The 15,102-nt window shown below is 39.7% G+C and overlaps 4 protein-coding genes across 4 annotated transcripts; 1 reads left to right on the top strand and 3 right to left on the bottom strand.

The window, feature by feature from the left end:
- Positions 1-1,106: 1,106 nt before the first annotated feature.
- GCK72_004605 (uncharacterized protein) lies at positions 1,107-2,052 on the top strand (the record flags this gene model as incomplete). The annotated part of the gene is made up of 2 exons (XM_053724786.1): positions 1,107-1,458; positions 1,550-2,052. The coding sequence occupies 2 exons, from the start codon at positions 1,107-1,109 to the stop codon at positions 2,050-2,052; spliced, it is 855 nt and encodes a 284-aa protein (XP_053588980.1).
- Positions 2,053-2,597: 545 nt separating this feature from the next.
- GCK72_004604 (uncharacterized protein) lies at positions 2,598-4,585 on the bottom strand (the record flags this gene model as incomplete). Its single annotated transcript, XM_053724785.1, has 4 exons — positions 2,598-2,636; positions 2,687-2,965; positions 3,546-3,812; positions 4,529-4,585. The coding sequence occupies 4 exons, from the start codon at positions 4,583-4,585 to the stop codon at positions 2,598-2,600; spliced, it is 642 nt and encodes a 213-aa protein (XP_053588979.1).
- Positions 4,586-5,878: 1,293 nt separating this feature from the next.
- On the bottom strand, positions 5,879-8,440 carry GCK72_004603 (uncharacterized protein; the record flags this gene model as incomplete). Its single annotated transcript, XM_003104276.2, has 7 exons — positions 5,879-5,917; positions 5,964-6,049; positions 6,179-6,353; positions 6,406-6,534; positions 6,578-6,845; positions 6,894-7,060; positions 8,243-8,440. The coding sequence occupies 7 exons, from the start codon at positions 8,438-8,440 to the stop codon at positions 5,879-5,881; spliced, it is 1,062 nt and encodes a 353-aa protein (XP_003104324.2).
- Positions 8,441-8,878: 438 nt separating this feature from the next.
- GCK72_004602 (uncharacterized protein) lies at positions 8,879-10,231 on the bottom strand (the record flags this gene model as incomplete). Its single annotated transcript, XM_053724784.1, has 3 exons — positions 8,879-8,984; positions 9,031-9,123; positions 9,702-10,231. 3 exons carry the CDS (start codon positions 10,229-10,231, stop codon positions 8,879-8,881), a joined length of 729 nt encoding a protein of 242 aa, XP_053588978.1.
- Between the last annotated feature and the right edge of the window lie 4,871 nt (positions 10,232-15,102).

Here is a 15,102-nt window from a genome sequence, read left to right as displayed (position 1 = left end):
TATAAAAATGAATCCTTACACGGCAGTCGTGTTGCAACATTAGGGCGGAAGTTGACATCGATTCGGTTTGTATCGGATCTTGTTCACCTTCTGGCCGAAAGTTGAACGATTTCAGACTTTGAGTCGGATCTAGGCCACCTTTTGACTGTAAGATGAAACAGTTTCGGTGCGAAGTTGAAATTTGGGCACTTTTTACCCGCATGTTAAAGGTATGGCGGGGTTTAGATCGGACATTGGTCACTTTCTGGTCAGAAATTAAAAGTATTTTCAGCTCGGACCTTGGTCAGATTTTTAGAACATCGCGCGTCTCGCAACGAGTGCTTTTTGTTTTTCCATCATTTTTCGAAGTTTAAAAGAAATATTTCGTCGTACTGATGATCGGTTTTGAGTCAATTTTCCTTTATTTTATCAAATCTTACATTATTTTTTATATTAGCCGAGGATTTTTATTATAACTGCGCTCTATTGCAAACTAGAGAGTATCGTCGAAAGACGCAGAGTTTTATCGCGTCGACAGGGATTTTGACAGTTGTTGTTCTATTTTCGCTATTTGTCAAAAGTTTGAAAAAAATCGAACTGCAAGTAAATTTTTGATCGACCCTCATGAAATGAGAAATTTTGAAAATTCGCAAGTCTAGAACTTGTTTTCTTTAATTTTTAACGTAAAACACTAGGTCGGGAGTAAGAAAATTCTGTTTGAAAAAATGGAATGGTTCCAGACTTGTTTGAACGCCGAAGGTGAATAGATTCTCGACTGGAACTGTATGTTCAGGTATAGACGGAAATTTATTGTTTTCAACTGATTTTCAGAAAACAAAGAATTATTTGTTTTCTTGGGAAGGGTAGTCTAGTACTATAGTATGAGTAGACGAGAAACGGTTTAAAGGGGCAGAGACTTTTACGCGAAAAAGGTCCCGCCGCGACAGCCACCCACGCTATGCGCGGGCCGGTCATATTTTCCTCATTCTACGTGTTCGTTAACGTCCCTCCCACCCGGACCCAACGAACGCGAACAAGAGAGAGGGAGAGAAAAAGGACAGTTCAAGAAGGCTGAAAAGGAATAATAAGTTTTTGCAGAAGGAGAGAAGTTGGCGTTCGTCAAAAACATGGTCAACTCGCTCGGACCGGGAAACCTTGTAAAGGCAATCGAATTTTTGGCTAGGGCGGCTCTGGAAGGAAAAGCACCGTCGACAGCTCGGGACTACTTGAAAGAGAACGCCGCTAGAAGGAAGTGGATACAAAATAACGGTCTTCCACTCAACGAGACATCCACTCTGATATACTTGGCATCCAGGTCGGAGTTGGTGGGCGGTGGTTCGCTGGCGAAAATCGTGGCAGCATTCCAGATGACTAACACAGAAATGTCAAAAGTTGGACGTCAGCTGGCAGCAGATGTGATTCGAGCCACACGGAGGAAAGAGGTGCAGACGAGGCAACAACCAAAAGCAGTGCCGTGGAGTGAGCTGCAAGTCTGGAACGAAGAGCAACGATGAGAAAGGTGAAAGAGACACATTGATTCTTTTACTGTCTCATCAAGCGTTACTGAGAGCTGAGGAAGCCGCGAAACTGAAAAGGTCGGACCTAACTCAAACTAATGGAATCTTGGAAATCCGAGTGAGAAAAGCAAAGAACGATCAACAGGCACTCGGTCGAAGCACGTTCATTCCTTGTCCGGATGGTTCGGATTTGGACTGTCGCCTCAAGCGATGGAAAGTTTGCGAATCTCTACGATCGAGAAAGAGTGAGTATTTGTTTTCAAATTTGAATAACGGAGCTGGGCTCTCGGCGAGTTCGATAAGCTCTATAGTTAAAAAGAAGCTGATGGAGTTCGGGATAGACGGGACTCACCACTCATTGAGACGTGGAGCCGCCAACGACTTGCAACGACAAGGGTTTTCGAAGGAGGAGATCAAGGCGGGTGGGAGATGGCGATCTGATGCTGGCCTCAAAAGGTACTTGGTGGATACGCCCGAAGCGCAAGGAATATCGGCGGGAGCGGAGGAGAAGGAGGATGGACCACCGGTGCTAGTACGTCAGCCAGAAGAAGGATGAGATCAGTCCATGTTGTCTAATTACCTAATTAGCTTTCCCGTTAATCTACGTTATTTGTTTCTGTTTTATTAATTACCGTTCCCGTTCTATTTTGGTTGTTTCCGTTTTACTAACCCTGTTCGGATCACCCAATCAAACCGGTCATCATGTAAATTCATTATTGATTAATCATAGATTATGCTGTATCATTTATCGCTACCAATTTCTGGAACACAAAACCCAATAAATTCTGTAATATCGAATATTGTTAATAATCAACTTTCCTCTTTTTAGCTATTTGGCGCGCAATAATAAGCTAATTTTTTTCATAGTCATAGTTTTGATCTACACATGCAACATTTTGGGACAGTTTACGGTCACCCAGTCTCCGTAAAAACTTCAAGGAAATGTTTGATCTACCTTCAAGAAACGATAAATTTTGGAAATTTGCAGGTCCAGAACTTTATTTCTTTAGTTTTTAGCGTTCAGGGAAGGGAATTTATTGTTTCCAATTGATTTTCAGAAAACAAAGAAGAGAAAATTTATGGAAAATCAACTTCGAAGAATCAGTTATCCGGTCTTGTAGCTCTTGTTGTTACTATGTTCTGTAAATCACTGATTTTTTTATCCACAGGTCCATGAAGGTTTCACTCACTTTGAAGGTCTGATGGTGTCTGACAGAGCTATTCCCAAATTGCAAGAGTAGGTACAAAATATATTCCCGGATGATTCGGAAGTTGTAATCAAAAGTTAAAATTCCATTAATTCGGTTTGATGCTTGAATCCGACGATTTCCGATTCTGTCATCGACCGAAAGAACGATTGCAATATCATCTGGCATTTGATTATTCTCGATCTTATACGTCAACTTCATAGTTTGATTATAGCAATGCACTCCCTCGCGATTCATGATTCCAGACGGGGCAAAGTAAAGCTGTAACAATTTTTAATGGAAAAAAATTAATGAACCTAAATTGAGGATCCGCTATACACTTTTCCGCAAATATGAAAGTTAATGTTTTGGAAACCAGATCTAATATCGAGAAATTTCTCAAGAAAGTATCGAGAAGGTATTGATGAAATTTATCGGAAGATTTATCGAATCGGTCTCAAAAGCACACACTGCTTTTAGACAACAAGAGTATCATAAAAACAGCTAGGATCTAGAAACTAAAAACTCTATTTTTGACTGAAAGTAATACGCATTTTTCATGTAGATTTTTCCTTTTTTTTCGAAAACTCATTGAACTTTTTAGCCGAGCACTTTTATTACAGTAGCGATCCACCGCAAACTAGAGAGTTTCGGCAAGAATCCGTTTTTGATCTACTCTCGTTATTTTTAGAATAAATCACACAAAAAACTATGAAAACTAGCCAAAGTATATCAAAAACGGTAAAAACTCTGCGTCTCTCGCCGATACTCTCTCGTTTGCGGTGGGGCGCCATTGTAAGAGGGGGTGAGTTGCTAATAAGAGAGGTAATATTTTGATGTCCTTTTAAAAAAAGTATCTTACAATGAATTCGTTTTCGATTTCCGTGTCTGATTGCACCAGTTGGCATTTGATTGCCGTGGTTTCTTGAAACCAGAAAGAGAATAACATCTTCAACCCTTGATTGGTAACTTCGTATGTTGGTCTAATGAAGTCAGTCGCATTTTCAATTTCATAGACCATAAAAAAATTCAGAATCACGAGATTTCCAAGAGACGTTGTTTGAATCCCGAACACAAAGGGTTCTTCCAATGGAATCGTTTTCTCCGGGATGGGATCGAAGGTGAGGGTCTGGAAGAAAACGTATTGTTTCGAACTGATTGAAAAATTTGAGAATTACGCTTTCAGAGAGGAATTTGCTACTACGAGTGTGTGTCTTGGTGTGACTGACAACTGTTCTATATGAAGATTAAAAAAAAAGTTTAGTGCAAGTTTGAAGTTGTATACATAAATAATACTTGCAAACCGGGCCGGCGCGTAACTCGCTTCAAACTCAATATTATGAGCTAAAAAATATACCAAAATGTAGATCTCGACGAGTTCTATGTCCGTGACCCACTACTGGCCGGATGGCTATTCGTTAATGTGCCGCGGGCCGGGCTAGAATGGCTTTTTTGGCCATTTTCGCGTTTTTTGGCACTTTTTCCCGGCCCGCGGCACATTAACGAATAGCCATCCGGCCCGTAGTAGGTCATGGGCATAGAACTCGTCGAGATCTATATTTTGGTATATTTTTTCAAATCATAATATTGCGTTTGAAGCGAGTTACGCGTCGGCCCTGGGCGGCCCGTTTCGGCCCGGTTTGCAAGTATGCTATAAATACGTAATAGGTAACAATTCAGGAAAATGATAAACACCAAACTGTTAACAGCAAAAGTGTGGTACTAGGTATATTTTACAAATGCAACATTTGCGACAGAGAAAAAAAGATCTGAAAACTAAACTATTTTTCGAAGTTTTGTTTTTCTCTTTGAAAATTCAAAAATTGTAATTTTCAATAGACTTACTTCTATAATATCATCAGCATTAGGGGCGGCGGCTGCAAATTCCACTCTCAAATCCATAGTGATTTGTTCGAGTATTCTTTTACGGTTTTTGGTGGAATCTTTGGGAATGAATTTTGTTGTATCGTGGAGACAGATCTCAGTTCACGTGCTCTACTTTTTGAACTTGTTTTTTCTTATGGGGTCGACAGAGAAAAAAAGATTCACGGGGAAAAATTAAATTTCATAAATAATGAAAATCGAAGAGGAGTATCTGTTCTTATTTCTCAGAATCCATAATACTGCAGAAAGTTTGACCTACACCTCACATTTTTAGAACTGCAACTGTATTCATTAATTTTGCACAAGGTTATGAGGTTTTAAGCATACTTTCAAACTGGGCCGACGCGTAACTCGCTTCAAACACAATATTATGCGCTGAAAAATATACCAAAATGTAGATCTTGACGAGATCTATGCCCATGACCTACTACGGACCGGATGGCAATTCGTTAATGTGCCGTGGGCCGGGAAAAAGTGTCAAAAATTGCAAAAATGACCAAAAAAGCGATTCTAGCCCGGCCCGCGGCACATTAACGAATAGTCATCCGGCCCGTATTAGGTCACCGACATAGAACTCGTCGAAATCAGAGTTGAGCGGAATTCCGCCTTCCGCCTTCCGCTTTCCGCTTTCCGCCACTTTTTTCTTTCCGCCTTCCGCTTTCCGCCACTTTTTTCTTTCCGCCTTCCGCTTTCCGCCACTTTTTTCTTTCCGCCTTCCGCTTTCCGCTGTTTAAAGATTTTTTCCTCAGCTTGAAAAATTTGATCACCTATTCCAATTTCCTGATATTTTTGAGGTTTTTTGCAGCAATGCTATCAGTGTTTACCGAAAAAACAAAAATTAACACAAGTTTAATCATTTTAGTGTTTTTTATTACAATATAAGGCCAACATCGTATTTTTGAAAGCGACATTGTATTCCGCCTTCCGCCTTTTGGCATTTTTGTTTCATTCCGCTTTTCGCCTTCCGCCTTCCGCCAAAAAATTTTTGCTCCCGCCTTCCGCTCCCCGCTTTCCGCCGATATATTTTCAATTCCGCCTTCCGCCATTTCAAAAACCGCATTCCGCTCAACTCTGGTCGAGATCTACATTTTGTTATATTTTTCAGCGCATAATATTGAGTTTGAAGAGAGTTACGAGCCGGCCCGTGTCGGCCCGTTTCGGCCCGGTTTGCAAGTATGGTTTTAAGCCTACACAAATGTTTTTAAAAGAGTTTATGTGAGTAGCGACTCCGGTACTTTTTGAAATATATACAATTTATGGATTATTGCCTTAAAGAATGTTCGCATCATTTCTAGAAACAACTTTGAAGAATCAGTTATCCGGTCTTGTAGCTCTTGTGGTTACTGTGTTCTGTAAATCACTGATTTTTTATTTATAAAGTTTTTTGTTGACTCACCATCTGAGTCTCTTGATATCTCTGTATCACACTTTTAATCTTTTGCGTTGTTCCCCGATTCATCAGTAATACGGTTTTCAGGAAATCTGGAAACTTCAAATGTGGAGAGACGCAGAGAAATGAGAGTGTCTAGCTGTCTGCGCGCTCTGAGAGAGAGAGAGCGCGCAGACAGACAGACACTCTAGTTTCTCTCTCCGTCTCTTATATCTCGCTACCTATCAACGCATTCTTATAAAACGTTGCCATATAAATCATAATGAGTATATCCATAGCTGGATAGCAAGCAGATGCACTCATAAATATTCCAGGGAAGCTCATTTCGATATCAAGATATGGCGCGAAAAACAGTAAGAATACAGGGGAGAACAAGGTGATTGATGGAGCAGTTATCTGGAACACAGTGATGGCCTAGAAAATCAAAGAAGAGGTTTGTCGGTCATACCTGAATTACCAAAGCATGATAGAATTGGCGGTGCATCCTCTGAGATTTCGATGAAAGCATCGCAATCTTTTCCTGCATTTTCAAACCCATAATACATGCACAATAGATGATTATAGCGTATTGAAAAGTCTGAAAAGAAGCATGTGTGCTCTACTGGACAAGCTACTCCTACCATCGAGCTACTCATCGACCCCATCCCAACCAAACTCTCCCAACGGAGATCTCCATTATTGTCGTAGGCGACGAAAGCTAGCGCTGGCTGCTCAGCTATCACTAATCCATAACAATTCAATATCTCTTTTTCCAGATATTTCACACATTTCGAGTCTAGTCTGGTGAACAAAATTGAGCCGGAAAACCAGGTGGCACCGGTGAAAAGTGTATAGAATACGGGGAATATGAAGCGGGGCCCGTCGAAGAAGCGGTGGATGTTGTGCGGTCTAAAAAAAGGGGGACTAGTTTTGGAGTTTTGGATTTCTAAGCCATACTGAAAAATCAGCCAGTATCGATAGACAAACTGGAGAGCTAATGTGGAAATAGTTGCACCGTAGAGTCCAGGGAAGAGGGATAGAAAACTTGTGTTGACTTCATATGACAGGCTTTGGAAGCTGGTGAATCGGAAGTGGACGAGCGCGTGGTTGTAGCAGTGGAAGAACTGTAATAGAGACGCAGAGAAGCTAGAGTGTCTGACTGTCTGCGCTCTCTCTCTCTCACCTTGTTCACCTTTAAGCGCTTGTATCTCTGCAGGGATAAATGATATCAAAAAGATGCCAAGTAGCAAAATGTGTAGAATTTCAAGACGCAAAATTTGTTAGTTAACCACTTTTTGATAGTATTTCAGGCTGCGGAAATAGGAGCTGTAGATGTTTAGAGTGTAAAGAGAAAGAGGGAGTGAGAAAGAGAGCGCGCTGACAGTCAGGCACGCTCGTTTCTCTGCGTATCTCCATAATTGAAGTTTTCCGAAATGAAGTTTATCGATGCCTTCCATACGCCTTTTCAACGTGTGGCAAGACGCAGAGAAGCTAGAGGTTCTGACTGTCTGCGCGCTCTCTCTCACCCTGCTCACCTTTAAACGCTTGTATCTCCCGAGGGAAAAATGATATCAAAAATATGTCAAAAAGTGAAATATGTAAAATTTCAAGGCGCAGATTTTGGTAGTTGAAAATTTTTTGATAGCGTTTCAGGCTGGGGAGATATGAGCGGTAGAAGTTTTGAAGGGTGAGAGAGAGAGAGAGCGCAGACAGGTAGACACTCTTCTAAACTTGCAACGCTTGTATCTCCTCAGGGAAAAATGATACCGAAAAAATGTCATGTAGTAAAATGTGTAGAATTTCAAGACGCATATTTTGTTAGTTAACAACTTTTTGATTGTGTTTCATGCTGGGTAGATATGAGCGGTAGAGCTTTAGAGACCAGGTAGTGATAGCAGACAGTCAGACACTCTAACTTCTCTGCATCTCTCCATAGTTAAAAATTATAAAAATTTCAATAATAAAGTCTATCGATGCCTTCCATACGTCTTTTCAACGTGAGACAAGACGCAGAGAAGCAAGAGTGTCTAACTGTCTGCTCTCTCTCTCTCTCACCCTTCTAAACTTTCACCACTTGTATCTCTGCAGGGAAAAAAGATATCAAAATAATGTCAAGTAGCAAAATGTGTAGAATTTCAACACGCAGAATTTGTTAGTTAACCACTTTTTGATAGAATTCAGGCTGCGGAGATATGAGCTGTAGAAGTTTAGAGGATAGGAAGAGAGAAAGGGAGCGCGCAGACAGTCAGACACTCGTGTTTCTCTGCGTATCTTATCTCACTCAAATTGCGATAAAGCGAGCTTACCAAGTCAAGCATATACTCAAAAGATGCCAAAAGGAATCCAGTAATCGGTAGCAATAGTAACAAGTATCGATAGCTTCCAATCTTTTCCTTCACATAAAAAAGAGTGAGAATAATGAAAAGTGTGGAGGAAAACGCGGTCAAATAGAATCCGAATTTTGTGATTTCTTTGCCGAGATGAGCCCAGAATAGGTATTTCATGGCTTTGAATGATTTTAGGCGGCTCTGTCTGCTTCGTATTGTATATATATTTTTAATTTCCGGTACGGTGTTATTCACAAAAACATTTATTTTGCTTTTCTCAATTTCCATTCTCAGGTAATTGCTTTTTTGGGTTCAATATAAGAACTATAGTCTGAGACGTAATAAAACCGTCAAAACCTTCAAATTGGCCAAATCAGAGAGAGAGCGCAGACAGTCAGACACTCTAGCTTCTCTGCGTCTCTCTCTCCTCTCTCCTACGCTCATCTTCCAACTACCGTAACTCCCTTCGTTCAACAGTTATCAAAAATCTTTCAACTAACAAAATGTGTGAAATTTAACGCTTCATATTTCGTTAGTTGACAATTTTCCGCTAGCTTGTCAAACTTTTGAGATATATCTTTTTTTGAGAATCCATAGTTTATTCCAAATACTCAATCAATACTTAATAGAGCTCTCAATCTTCTCCTTCAACTCAATCGTTCCCGTCTCCGAATTCGTCTTCTCACTCACATCAGCGATCGCTGCGTGGCTTATCATCAGGCTTAAATTTTTTTTTAGAAAATTGTGTCATTTTTCGTTTGCCCCACCTCATTTTCTTCTCATCAAACTGTACATTCTGGATGAATTTGATAGATTTGGATGGGTCAGTGACCTCTTTTTTCGTATTGATAGAGGCGGTTCTGGAAAAAAGAAGGTGGGTTGAAAATTTGGAGAGTGGTGGAAACGTGTTCCATTGCACCGAGTCGCGTGTTTTTGAACACTGCCTCATGTACCGCCAGTCACAAATCTCATGACGGGTCGGCGCGTCGCGTGTTTCAGTTCGTGCGTCGCGTGTTCGTCAGACCGTGCGTCGCGTCTTTTAGATCGTGCATCGCGTCTTTTAGATCGTGCATCGCGTCTTTTAAATCGTGCGTCGCGTGTCCTTCCAACCAACCGTCATATATCTGAGGGAGGAGCGTCGCGTGTTCTCTGGACCGCCCGTCATATGCTTCTACCGCAAATCTATCAACCACGTGTCATGTACTGTCTCGCCCACGCATCGTGTATTTATGAACTGTGCGTCGCGTGTTCCCTAGACAGGACGAAATGTTTTTGAATCGCGCGTCGCGTGTCCTTCAGACCATGCATCGCGTGTTTCTGGACCGTGCGTAGCGTGCCCTCTATACCGCCCGTCATATGCTTTTAGAAGTAGCGTCGCGTGCTCAAGAAGATGAGCAGTGCGTCGCGTGTCGCGTACTGCTCCCTTCCCACCACTCACCCAATATTAGTCACATCCTTCAACCCAATATTCACCGTAACCCCACAATTACAACACTCCTTCTTCATAATCGCCACCTCCGAAAACACCAGACGAAGATCTCCCTCCACCGATTTCTTCCCATCACCGGCTAACTTTATCTTCAACATATTCGGATAAGTATTCTCCCTGGGCTTCTCTGATTCCGCATCTGGATCTCCCTCGTCATACGGTACCGCTTTGAAATCGTGGAATATTTGAACCATTTGAATATATATTCCTTTCGGCGACAAGTAGATCTTACAAACTCCCTCTTGATCTACCTTCGAATTATCATTCATATTCATCGATCTCGATCTTGATGTAACTTTTGCAGTGTCCTTTGACAACGTTTTCTTGAGTTCAGCGTATGATTTGGGTTTCGGAGCGATGAAAATGTCCGTCTGGAACTCGATCGTCTTTTTCTTCACGCATTTGACGGCTTTTTGTTCGGCGTGCACGTGGAATGGTGACGAAAGTTCGAGAACGTCCGGTTGCGAGATTATGATCATTTTCTTCTGAAAACAAACAACATGTGTTGAGGTGGGCGGGGTTTGCCTGTCTGTCTGTTTGTCTGGATGTCCAGATCAGAGTTGCGCGGAATTCCGACTTCCGACTTCCGACTTCCGGGCATTTTTTCATTTCCGATTTCCGACTTCCGACTTCCGTTTTAGAAAAAATCACTTCCGCGCAACTCTGGTCCAGATGTCCGAATAACTGTATTCCCTAAAGCTTGTCCACAAGAACTCCGAAAACTTTTCGCTTAGAAAAGGTCCAAGGCGCGCCAGCCGAAAATCGGTGATAACAAAATTGGGGAAATATTAAAAATATCGGTAATTTAAACTATGGTCGTATGTTTAAACGCGTCGAAGGTACGCCAGTGTTGTTTTTCAGAAGGTTTTTTCGATTTCTGTCTCTCATGGTTTTCCTACTGTTTTCTGCACATTTTTGCTCAAAAAACGCGCCAAAGGTGCGCCAGACGTTGTCTGTCTGTCTGTGTGTTCGCATGTCCCAATATTCTGATATCCCATTCACTCACCTTCTTTGGCTTATCCGCACTCTCCCCACTGGCGGATTGCATTTTCATACGTTCAGCTGCGAACCACTGTTCCATTATGGATTATTGTTTTGGGAAATGGAGATAAGAGAACTTTTTCAAAATAAATTTGCTAACTTTTTGTCAGGAAATTTGACCTGAGATGTGGGATTGAGAAATAGAGCACGTGTAAACAAAAATGTTTTAAAATTATTCAAATGGTCCCGGATGTCACGAGGATAGGATTTATTTCTACTTGTCAGACCCGAAATCATAGAGACGGATGAAATCCTTTACAATTTACCAAGACGAACAATGGAATTTTACCAAATGTGGGCAGCTGGAAGGGGAGAGACAAATAGTTTAATTATGACTGCAATTGACCGAAAAGTGACACCCTAATTAGTTATTCCGAGACAATTGAAATAATGGACAGGTGGTCATTGAATGTGATGAAACAACAGAAAACCTTCATTAAGTGCAATCAAACAGACAGACAGAGATTTAATGTTAGTAGTGAAAAATGGCTACCTCGACATCACTTCCTTTCCCATAAGGCTAGTTTTAGTAGAGGTGGTTGACGTCACTAGACTCAGCTGAAACGAGTGCTACAGTAATAAACTGATGGAAAAGTTTTAAGATTTACGGGATTTTTTCGATTTTCAAGGATTGGAAGATTAAGTGAAAACAAACAGACAAACATACACACAGGCAAACAGATAATGTCAATTTTTGTAGGAGTTGTAGATAGAACCTAGAGCTTCATGTTTGTAGTTGACCACTTTTTTGTACGAGACCTTTCTGAGAAGTTACAGATAAGCAAACTAAGAATCGCCTGTTTCAGTGAAATAAGTGAAATTTTATTTTACGTCTAGAATGTTCTTCAACACCAATCCCCCATTTTCCACCTCCATGATTCTTAACAGAAACCATTCTTAATACCATTTTTCTACTCACTGACCACCTGACCTATTTATTTGGTTTAGTGATTCATCATGACTATTCAAGGTGTCACTTTCCGGCCAAGTACAATCATAAGAAGGGTATCGCACATATCTCTCAATATTTAATGACAACTTCTTAGTAGGGGGTAAGGGGGATTACTAGGGATAGGAACCGGGTCGAGATAGAGTTATAGATCGAGATTGATACGGTATCGGACAAAAATCTATGAATTTTTGCCGTTTTCAGTTGAAATTGCCCCAACTGTGAGGGTGTGTCATGGTAATTCTGATCAAATATATTACTTATAGTGATATCAAAGAATTTTGACTAGATTTAGCCATTTTTTGTGGTAGATTAGTTACAGTACCGTGCAGCAAGATATACAACTTGACCATTTTCAGTTGAAACTGACCAACTTTGAAAGGGTGTTACGGTAGCACTAATTGTCCCACAAAATAAATTATGTATAAACCTGACAAAGCAAATGTAGAGCTTCATTTTTGTAGTTGACAACTTTTTGGTACGGGCACTCCCTAGCAAGTTACGTATCGACAAAGTAATTTCTCCTCTAAATCGACCAATTTCAGTGCAAAATAGTTCGATTTTTGAGATGTCCCCTTAAAATGACCATAACTCTCTACGGAGTGTCCGTACAAAAAAGTTGTCAACTACAAAAATGCAGTTCTAATTTTGATCTCTATGATTTATTAGCTATCTTATTGATGGGTCAATCAGAATTTTCATAACACACCCTCAAAGTTGGGCAAAATCAACTGAAAACGGCAACATTTGATACCTTTTTGTCCGGTACTGAATTACTAAAACGGAAATTTCGCACTAATTCCGAATCTGTATTCATTTTTTTTGCTCAACGATCACATGAAAAACATTTTTGATGGCTGGTAAGTTTAAAAATGAGCATTTTTAGGGCTCTCAGAATCATTTTTTGAATATTTTTTCCAAATAGATTTGTGTCGTATTTCCAACTTGTTGGAAGTTCTCAAAATTTCGGACAGAGTTTTTATAAATGGATCAGGTCTGAAATATAACTCTGACATCAAACTTTGCCATGCTTACTCACAAATATAACACAATAAAAACTCGCAAAAGTAGAATAACTTTGATTTTTGAATAACTCACAAGATGCTCCTGCAAAAACAAGATCTTATTTTTCTCGAACTATTGTAAGCTAAAATTTGCCGTGAAACGGTTTTTCCTGTATTGAACACGTTTTCCTGTTTTTGAGGTAAAACCTTTCAGAATCGCGTTTAAAACAGTCATATTTCATGTGCCCTCGAGCATCCCTCCTCAAAAACACAATTTCCCTAAAATTTCCATTGTTCTTCCCTCCTCTCTCGCCCGTCAGACTGAGAAAAATGAGAATATACCGACACAAACGAATGAGTCACGATCTGATTCATTGTTTGCACGGGAAAGGGGGCGTGTCCGAAGAAAGAGAGCGGGAAGTGGGCGGAGCCTATTAGTCCCCCTGATACATTCTCATCTCAACCAAATCATTGTCTCCCTAAATGCCTTAACGGAATAGGCGTTTCAAATTGATTTTTCTAGAATACTCGTCTTTTTTCTATTATTTTGATATCTAATTGCGACATGGAGGAGTTTTGAGGTAAGTCGATAAAGTTACCGTAAGCCAGACAAACCGTGAATTGTTTTAGTCTCTTTCGGACTAGAAACATCCTTTGGACCGGATTCGATTGCCAATCGCAAAAACGAAAACCATGTCGGATTGAACCGTCCCAACACTCCGCGATGACCAAATTCAATATGTCAAAATGGATGCGATTGCGCTCCATTATCTCAACATAAAAACGACGGTCGATTGGAGTTGCAGTAAGATCTGAAAATAATGATTTTGTGAATATGACATTTTTCCAGACCCTCCCAGACCACTTGATCCAGACACCAGGCCAACATTCTACAGTCCGGTAACTCACTAATCCATTAATAAATAACATTTTCAAACTTTCAGACGGAGCCTAATATCGCTCAAATCTCCCAATTGGACCATGGAGGATATTTAAGGTAAGTCTATTAAGTTACCGTATACCAGTCAATTGCTGTCTTGTAACAAATTTTAAGTTGATTTTGAATCGGAAACCAGTTTTTGCAACGGAGGTCTATGAAAAAAGTTATTCTTGTTTTTGTGAGGATCCAGTGAAAAAGTGAGCATTAAAAATCGCTTCAAATTTGAATTTTCACGAAGTTTCTTGGAATTTGTTTGATATTAAAGGCTTCACACTAGATTTAGAAAATGTTTCGTGTTATCTATAGTCTAATTTGTGAATGTCTCATTTCTCATATGTCCTTCTTTTTGAAATAATTTAAGTTTTGTAAAAATAAGAAAAAAATAAAATAATTTAACTCTTTCTTGTCCCTCACAAGAAACCTTTGTTTCATACTTTCTTGTCCCTATTTATTTATTTATTTATTTATTTATTTGAAGGACTTTCACCACTTATACAAATAAGAAAAAAAAGAAACAGTTATAATTTAAAAATTAGAGTGTTTAAGTATTAAAAAGGGTTCCACAAAATTAAAAGAAATATTACATCGAAATACATCGGAATTAGGAAAACTGGGGAATATATGAGGGGGGAGTTTATTCCAACAGGAGATAATCCTGTTGGTAAAAAATTGGCAAGTGTTCTTAGTGCTGTTTGATAATTTAGATTTGATATAATAGGGGTGACGGCGTAAATTATTACTAAAACGAGGAAGACTTATGTGCACGTCGTTATAAATTCTTACTTCTTTACTAACAAGAATCTTATACATAAAAACTAAATCAATAATAATGCGTCTATGTTCAAGAGAAAGAATATCACAATGTTTAATGGATTCAAAATAAGATATGTAAGGAATATTAAATTTACGAAAAACCCGAAAAATAAAAGTTTTTTGGACTGACTCGATTAGCCTAACTTGTTCTTTAGATGTGGGGGAGAAAACAGTAGACCCATATTCCAAAAGGGGACGAACATAAATTTTAAAGCATTTGATGAAAATTTCGAAGTCAGCATGACGGAGAACATTGAAAAATATGTTGACTCTTTGATGGGCTTTGCGAAGTGTGACATCAAGGTGGTTTGAGAAGTTAAGATCAGAATTGAAAATGATACCCAAGTCTCGAATAATTTTTGTTTGAGGAATAATTGCGTCATTAATGGAAAAGTTCAATGAAGCTGAGTTAGAGTGTTTTTTAGAATGATTAAACGATATTACTTCACATTTTTCAGGCGCAACACCCATTTGCCAGTTGTCACACCATACACTTAGTCTAACAAGATCTTTTTTGATGCAGTCGGCGTTAGTAGAAAACAGTTTTAAGTCATCAGCATAGAGTAAGTAGTTTGATTCGAAAGCGTCACCAATGTCGTTAAT

Source organism: Caenorhabditis remanei, chromosome II (genome assembly GCF_010183535.1).
Source record: "Caenorhabditis remanei strain PX506 chromosome II, whole genome shotgun sequence".
NCBI classification, from domain to species: domain Eukaryota; kingdom Metazoa; phylum Nematoda; class Chromadorea; order Rhabditida; family Rhabditidae; genus Caenorhabditis; species Caenorhabditis remanei.
Note: the sequence above shows the minus strand (reverse complement) of the source record. Positions and strands in the feature narration are given on the sequence as shown.